The sequence below is a fragment of the Anoplophora glabripennis genome, unplaced genomic scaffold (assembly GCF_000390285.2).
Source record: "Anoplophora glabripennis isolate ALB-LARVAE unplaced genomic scaffold, Agla_2.0 scaffold3015, whole genome shotgun sequence".
Classification (NCBI taxonomy): Eukaryota; Metazoa; Arthropoda; class Insecta; order Coleoptera; family Cerambycidae; genus Anoplophora; species Anoplophora glabripennis.
In genome coordinates, this window is record NW_019419089.1 from 991 (window position 1) to 9,815 (window position 8,825).

An 8,825-nucleotide genomic window follows, 5' to 3' on the forward strand; every position below is an offset into this window, starting at 1 on the left:
TAGAGAGTGATAACTCTGTTATTATTACATCTACGGTATTTATGAAAAATGGTGGAAAAACATTCACTTTTTATGGAAAATTAACATTTTCAATCGCAAATAACTCGAAAAATATTAATTCTTGGAAAAAACGTTATAGAGCATTTTTTGTGAATGTCACCCTCGAGTAGGGGTGGCATTCGCCCTCAGGGTGAAAGCACACATCGGCACTATGTAACTTTTGTTTCTTGAGTAATTTTCTACTTACTGTTAAAATTTCACGTCAATCGGTGCATGTGTCAAGAATTCGGCCCTAAAAACCGTCATAATCTGATCGCGATATATTTGCTTGTAAATACACATCAAGAATCTTAATTTTCGTAATTTTTTCTAGATGTTCTTCTTTGGATGTGTCAAAATCTGTTATGTAGATTCTGCTTCTAGCCTCTCTGCATATGCCTCTTATTGTTCAATATCGAATGTTGATTACTTCATTTTTGGTTTTGCAGTAGCCATCCATTTCTCTTAAGCCGTCACAAATGGATAGTGTAATTCTTAAACGCTTAAACTCTATTACCTGTGTTAATTACGTACAATGAACTCTAATAGTAATTCCTATTTGTGTACGATAACGTAGCCATATAACCGTTAATTTCTAGAACGGAGTGATAGAAGAAAACGACTTGAAGGACATGGGCATCGCTAGCGAGTTGGAACGTCAAATAATCTTAGATGCAATAAAGCAACTGCCACTGAAAATTAACGATCAACTACCTAATGTTTGCAACAACAATAATGAACAAAACACGGTTAAATTGTGGTTAAAAAAGATCAATCTCGATCAATACTATGATACTTTCGCTAAACATTTGTATCATGATATGGAACGGGTGAAAAGGATTTGGGACGTTGAACTGTCTGCTGTATTAGATATAGAAAAAATAGGGCATCGGAAAAGGATATTAGCGAGCGTTAGTAGCGGCGAGCATATTGTAGCCGGACCAAAACTGGAAGAAATCAGTATAGAAGCTAACTTACTGGTAAGTTAATATTAGTTGTCCGTACATCAGCAGATTATTAAAGGTTTTGATTCCGGCTCCAAAAAGCCCGCAACAAATTATAGGGTCTGAACGAGCTATACTTGAAGGTCAAGTCTGTCGGATCAGTTGGTGAATCTCTTCAGGGGGTTCTGATCCGATATTTATCCACTAGTTAATAGGTATACTTGTATGATGGCAAGAAAAAGATCTTGCTCCTTCACGAGTCGAATATTTTACCTACCAAGTTACATATTCGGTAGGTAAAATACGCCACTAACATATGTGTCAAAATGACAGACGTGGTCGGCGACGTATCAGATTCTCCAAATGTTACTTGGTCTGTGGACACCTAATAAGAAATATTGCTACAATATCCAGGTTCCAATTCTAAATCATTTTTATACACCTTCCCTTTTAGACCACATAGTATCACAAGCAATTGCATCAAGTTAAGGAGAAAACGCATTGGGCGGTCGCGGTCCCGTCACATCGCGGACCGTGCTAGACTCGATCGCATCGCGTTCTCCTCCCATCTTTTCCAAAGAATCTCGAGAGACCGCGATGCAATCGAGACGAGCTTCCTCTTCCATAGAATTCATTTTCTTAACTATTAAAACAATACCGCAACTATTTAAAGGAGAGCGCGAACACCATTCTGTGCAATTGCCAAATGCGACTGATTTTGTAAAAGACTACGATCAGCTCAGCCCAGAAAGAACTGCGGTGCGACAGGACCGCGACCGACTAATGCGTTCTCTGCTTTATAGTTACGCTTATTTCTTCTACGTCTAACCGTCATTTAAGCTTAAGCAGTTCTTTCAAGACTAATTTGATAACACAAGCAAGCAGAAAAAATTGGTATGTCTCCATATGAATCTTGATCCCAAGAAACCGAATCTTCTGTGGGAAATGCTCCATCACCCGCCATATTTTTTAATTACCAATAATCACCACTTAATCCCAAAAAGCATTCAAAACTCTGCTTTCGGTAGGTTTCTATTTGGGCATATACTTGGAAGACAAATCAGCGCATCTTATTCGTGGCTCATTGCAAATTTTGGTTATCCATTCTTTGCAACCCCTCAGGACTTCAAAAATACTAAAAACCCATTCTTATAATCTAAAAATCCTAAAAACCGGTTAAAATTCTACATTCGCTGATTCAAGTCACAAACTCAAAATACGAATTAAAAACGCGACGGCAGCCAGATCCACGCACTCAACAGACAACTTTTCATTCAGTTGGCGTCTCTTTAGATGCGGCCATAAAAAAGAGTCCTGTTAGGAATCATGATATGTCTCAAATCTTAGAAGGTAGTTCTTAATGAGTCAAGAAAATTTACTCTGGCTGATGTAAACCAATAAATCGATTTTTAGTTTATCGTTTTCCTTTTGTGTATTGCCTTTAGTCTTCTAATATGAAGGAAAAAATATGAAGAAAATTTCTTTGTATTAGTGTTGTTCGAAGACAAAAGAAATGGATACAAAAGGAAAATAATTAACTATAAACTACTCTATTGCCTTTGCCTGCTGCTCTGACAGCCTTTGCGTGTAGCTCTATAAGAGAATCAATTTCCACAAATTATTCGAAACTGCCTTTAGAGATTTCAGGTAGACTATGATTACAGATGGAGCATCTAAAGTGAAATCCACTAAGTGTAAAGTAGTAGACTTTGGAGTATCCGAGAGTAGGGAGTTTCTGGTATCTAATAAGCACTGTATAGTTACAAAACTGATTCTGAAAGTCCAGGATATATCTACGGTATTGGGTGAGTGGATCGTACTCCCTATCCGATGGAATCAGCCCTCTAGATTCTCCAAATTTGATCCGGCAAGATTACATCCATTAAGTCTGCTGGTGTACGGCCGGCAATTATATTTATTGGGTAACAAAGAATATCCTAAACAATGGAAAATAAAAAACATGCCGTAAACTAATCATTAAAAACTCTAGATATTTGCGGGTTGAACGTAATATCATTTAATATCATTAGTGTGCTCAACTAACAATTTTTTTAGAAAAGTAACCAACCGACAGGAGAGATGCCATCTCCCTCTACTCATTCAATTAACAGTAACACAGGAACGATTAGGCACAGACATAAAAAATCCAGACCTGCGCCTCCCCCACCTATAAAGAAAAACGTGGAACCAGAAAAGAAATCGCCAGCAGAAATATTTGTGGGAGGCAGCAACTCTATAAAGTCTCAATGGAGGCACCAGCCTATACTCCTAATAACCAGCTGCGTCAAATACTCAGCGAATGTAGGTAGTATCGTTGCAACTGTCCTGCATTCTATATATTGAATTTTAGTATCTGGGTTCGACAATGATAAAGGAGTTTAAAGGTACGGACTCCACCAAAAAGTCCATTCAGAAAGTCATGAAGTCTAAAGACCGTCCTGGAGAAGAGATTTGTTTGTCGATATCTTACAGGGGTGTGAAGTTTATTAATCCTATTGTTCAGGTACCGCAAATTTATTTTGTTGTTATTTGTTGACAGAAGTGAAAATTTTAGAAAATAATCTGCGAACACGAAATCAAGAACATGAACTGCGTTTGCCAGGACAATGAGAACCAGTGTTTCTTCGCGTATATCACGAAGGATGGTGATTCGTTCTATTGCCATGTCTTTCAGGCGGTTTCTCCGGTAAGTTTTTTTTAACATTGTTTTTTAGTGTTCCTGTACGAAAAAACATAGATTTATTGTATACGGGCTATAACTTTGAATGGGGTTCATATTTATATGGAAGCTACCTTTGACTTTTAGAAACACATATCGTAAATGTGGTTTCATAAATGAAAATCGATTATTTATTTTTAATTTTCATATTCTTCCGCTGGACAGGCTAGTGTAACCTCTAACAACCTTGTGCGCTAGCACAGCTGTCAAATCTCAAGTTTTCACACACCAATATTAGTTAATACTTAATGAATCACGAAAAAGATGTTCACTTTTTAAAAGCACTCGCAAGTAGCACGTTGCATAGGTATACAAAAGCAATGCTAATCCATGCAGTCGATTTAAAATGGTAACAAACATCCCGGTTCGATGCTGTCTAGTGATATCCTGTACAAGAGTTTAAAAAACGAATTATAACTGGACTATTTGTTTTATGTAAAAAACATGATTTCAGATTGAATTCTGGATAAAATATACTGTTACCCCTAAAAAAACTGACCCCCATTTACAGTTACATCCTGCATTATGCAGAAACTTGGTACGGGTTTAAGGATAACAAAATAGTTAAAGAATTATGCTTCACACTTAATAATTATTATTAGAAATTTGCAAACTATTACACATATTCCTAAAAATTCCTAAATCACATTCATATTTTCCTATAAAATATTAGAATAGAATTAATTTTACATAGATGTGCTTTTTTCTAGTTCTATGATTCTGGTGAATTTGTCTATCTTTAATTTTTAATTCTCACCCTTTTGAATCATCGCTTAACAGTATAATTTTAGACAGTATTTATAGACCAGGCTATAAAGAACGATTAACCCCAAAATATCTAGATTTTCGCGCCCCGGGGGGCGACTTCCGGCCGCCTGGGGGCGCGGGGGGCACGTGGATTGCAAGGTTCTCCGAATGACTGGAAAAATGAATCTCGGGGGTTTTCGCGGGTGCTGATTCCGAATTCGAGGGTGAAAAATATCCCTTGTGCTCGTGGAGGGGGAGAGGGGAGGGGTTGAATTCTAAAGTTCTCGAAATGACTGGGAAAATGTATCTCGGGGGTTTTCGCGGGTGTTGATTCCGAATCTGAGTGTGAAAATATCCCCTGTGCTCGTGGAGGAGGCGGTGGGGGAGGGGGGTTATAACATTCATGAACTGGTAACATGGAATAATGAGTATTTTGGGGATAGAAAATTATAACGTGTGATGTTAGTGATATATTAGGACAACCTCGGGGGGGAAAAATGAAAAGAGCACGAAATTCGATAATATTATGATGCTGCTTTTCGAAATTCCCGCTGTATACGCTCTCGAATCTCAGGTATACGGATGCGTGCAGCTGTCTGGCGGTACCTATACATAACAGTGGAATTTTTGGGGAGGGGTACCAGAAAAGAGTCCCCTGTACCATTGCGGGCGAAAATTGTTTTGGTACCACCTGTACCAATCCATCAAGCGACAGGAATGTCACCAATGAAAACGCCAAAGAGCTCGATGAAGAGGAGGAAGATTAGAGGGGGAGAAGGAGGGGAGAAGGTGGAGGAAGAGGAGGAGGAGGAAGAGAACGAGGAAGAGGAAGAGGAGGAAGATAATTTTGATTGGTAGTTATAGTTGTTTATATAATTGTTTGATAAATTAGTCCGTGTGACAATTAATACAGAAGGAATGTGCATTGAATATGTTGTAAGACAATATATATTTTAAAACAATAAATATACTTTTATACTTTAGAACAATAAATATATTTAAAAAAATTATCAGGTTTATCCTTTCTTTTTCCAACCGAACTTTTTAGATTGAGTTTCGTCCCATGATTTTCCATTAATTTATATTCATCCTTCTTAGAAGATTAACGCCCTTCCCCAAAATAATCAGAAATAGTCATCGGACGCATTTGGCAGGGTCAGATTCGGAATCAGNAAAAATAACTTGTTTTGCTCCGCAAAAAGTTTATTTAGGTATTTTGGGGTATTCTAAACAAAATAGTTCCTATGCGCTATGCTCCTAAAATCAACGGTTTCTGAGTTATAAACAATTTAATATACGAAAAAATGCAAAAACGGCCATTTTCAAGACTCTAAAACAATAACAAAAAATCAAGTTTTTGATGTTACTAAAGTTTAAAAGTAATCTTTAAACATCCCTTGACAAAGTATCGAGGAGTTATTTAGTGTAATTACATTGCAATGCGTATTATTTTACCTATTAACAATATACATTTTGACTTGCGCGCTTATGTTTTCCCGTGTATTTTTGTCTCCTGAACACGAATCCATAGTCTATTTTGCTCCATCACCCTTCGGTTTTCCGTAAATCGCTGATTACCTTCAGAAAATCGCTAAAAATCTTCAGCAAAATGGAGAAATTTAGGAAGTGACAAGATCTTAACACGTAACACATGTTATTTGACGTAATTTTATCTCCTGGATCCGAATCCGTTGTCAGAATTACTCCATAACCGTCTAGTCTTCAAAAAATCGCAGAAGATCTTCAGAAAAAAGGCGAATTTTGAGAAGTGACGAGATCTTGATATGCGGCATATGGTTTCCCGTGTATTTTTGCCTCTTGAACACGAATCCATAGTCTATTTTGCTCCATCACCCTTCGGTTTTCCGTAAATCGCTGAATACCTTCAGAAAATCGCTAAAAATCTTCGGTAAAATGGAGAAATTTAGGAAGTGACGAAATNCGTAAATCGCTGAATACCGTCAGACAATCGCTAAAAATCTTCAGTAAAATGAAGAAATTTAGAAAGTGACGAGATCTTAACACGTAACACATGTTTTTTGACGTAATTTTATCTCCTGGATCCGAATCCGTTGTCAGAATTAGTCCATAACCCTCTAGTCTTCAAAAAATCGCTGAAGATCTTCAGAATAAAGGCGAATTTTGAGAAGTAACGAGATCTTGACATGCGGCATATGGTTTCCCGAGTATTTTTGTCTCGCGAACACGAATCCATAGTCTATTTTGCTCCATCACCCTTCGGTTTTCCGTAAATCGCTGAATACCGTCAGACAATCGCTAAAAATCTTCAGTAAAATGAAGAAATTTAGAAAGTGACGAGATCTTAACACGTAACACATGTTTTTTGACGTAATTTTATCTCCTGGATCCGAATCCGTTGTCAGAATTAGTCCATAACCCTCTAGTCTTCAAAAAATCGCTGAAGATCTTCAGAATAAAGGCGAATTTTGAGAAGTAACGAGATCTTGACATGCGGCATATGGTTTCCCGAGTATTTTTGTCTCGCGAACACGAATCCATAGTCTATTTTGCTCCATCACCCTTCGGTTTTCCGTAAATCGCTGAATACCGTCAGACAATCGCTAAAAATCTTCAGTAAAATGAAGAAATTTAGAAAGTGACGAGATCTTAACACGTAACACATGTTTTTTGACGTAATTTTATCTCCTGGATCCGAATCCGTTGTCAGAATTAGTCCATAACCCTCTAGTCTTCAAAAAATCGCTGAAGATCTTCAGAATAAAGGCGAATTTTGAGAAGTAACGAGATCTTGACATGCGGCATATGGTTTCCCGAGTATTTTTGTCTCGCGAACACGAATCCATAGTCTATTTTGCTCCATCACCCTTCGGTTTTCCGTAAATCGCTGAATACCGTCAGACAATCGCTAAAAATCTTCAGTAAAATGAAGAAATTTAGAAAGTGACGAGATCTTAACACGTAACACATGTTTTTTGACGTAATTTTATCTCCTGGATCCGAATCCGTTGTCAGAATTAGTCCATAACCCTCTAGTCTTCAAAAAATCGCTGAAGATCTTCAGAATAAAGGCGAATTTTGAGAAGTAACGAGATCTTGACATGCGGCATATGGTTTCCCGAGTATTTTTGTCTCGCGAACACGAATCCATAGTCTATTTTGCTCCATCACCCTTCGGTTTTCCGTAAATCGCTGAATACCGTCAGACAATCGCTAAAAATCTTCAGTAAAATGAAGAAATTTAGAAAGTGACGAGATCTTAACACGTAACACATGTTTTTTGACGTAATTTTATCTCCTGGATCCGAATCCGTTGTCAGAATTAGTCCATAACCCTCTAGTCTTCAAAAAATCGCTGAAGATCTTCAGAATAAAGGCGAATTTTGAGAAGTAACGAGATCTTGACATGCGGCATATGGTTTCCCGAGTATTTTTGTCTCGCGAACACGAATCCATAGTCTATTTTGCTCCATCACCCTTCGGTTTTCCGTAAATCGCTGAATACCGTCAGACAATCGCTAAAAATCTTCAGTAAAATGAAGAAATTTAGAAAGTGACGAGATCTTAACACGTAACACATGTTTTTTGACGTAATTTTATCTCCTGGATCCGAATCCGTTGTCAGAATTAGTCCATAACCCTCTAGTCTTCAAAAAATCGCTGAAGATCTTCAGAATAAAGGCGAATTTTGAGAAGTAACGAGATCTTGACATGCGGCATATGGTTTCCCGAGTATTTTTGTCTCGCGAACACGAATCCATAGTCTATTTTGCTCCATCACCCTTCGGTTTTCCGTAAATCGCTGAATACCGTCAGACAATCGCTAAAAATCTTCAGTAAAATGAAGAAATTTAGAAAGTGACGAGATCTTAACACGTAACACATGTTTTTTGACGTAATTTTATCTCCTGGATCCGAATCCGTTGTCAGAATTAGTCCATAACCCTCTAGTCTTCAAAAAATCGCTGAAGATCTTCAGAATAAAGGCGAATTTTGAGAAGTAACGAGATCTTGACATGCGGCATATGGTTTCCCGAGTATTTTTGTCTCGCGAACACGAATCCATAGTCTATTTTGCTCCATCACCCTTCGGTTTTCCGTAAATCGCTGAATACCGTCAGACAATCGCTAAAAATCTTCAGTAAAATGAAGAAATTTAGAAAGTGACGAGATCTTAACACGTGACACATGTTTTTTGACGTAATTTTATCTCCTGGATCCGAATCCGTTATCAGAATTACTCCAAAACCGTCTAGTCTTCAAAAAAATCGCTGAAGATCTTCAGAAAAAAGGCGAATTTTGAAAAGTGACGAGATCTTGACATGCGGCATATGGTTTCCCGTGAATTTTTGTCTCCTGAACACGAATCCATAGTCTATTTTGCTCCATCACCCTTC

General features: G+C 37.7%; 1 protein-coding gene across 1 annotated transcript; it reads left to right on the plus strand.

Moving 5' to 3' along the window:
• Window positions 1-638: 638 nt before the first annotated feature.
• On the plus strand, window positions 639-4,529 carry LOC111692733 (ankyrin repeat and SAM domain-containing protein 1A-like; the record flags this gene model as incomplete). The annotated part of the gene is made up of 5 exons (XM_023456835.1): window positions 639-1,019; window positions 3,039-3,284; window positions 3,334-3,486; window positions 3,538-3,669; window positions 4,494-4,529. Coding segments are annotated over 5 exons (948 nt in total), but the record flags the coding sequence as incomplete, so codon positions are not given.
• Between the last annotated feature and the right edge of the window lie 4,296 nt (window positions 4,530-8,825).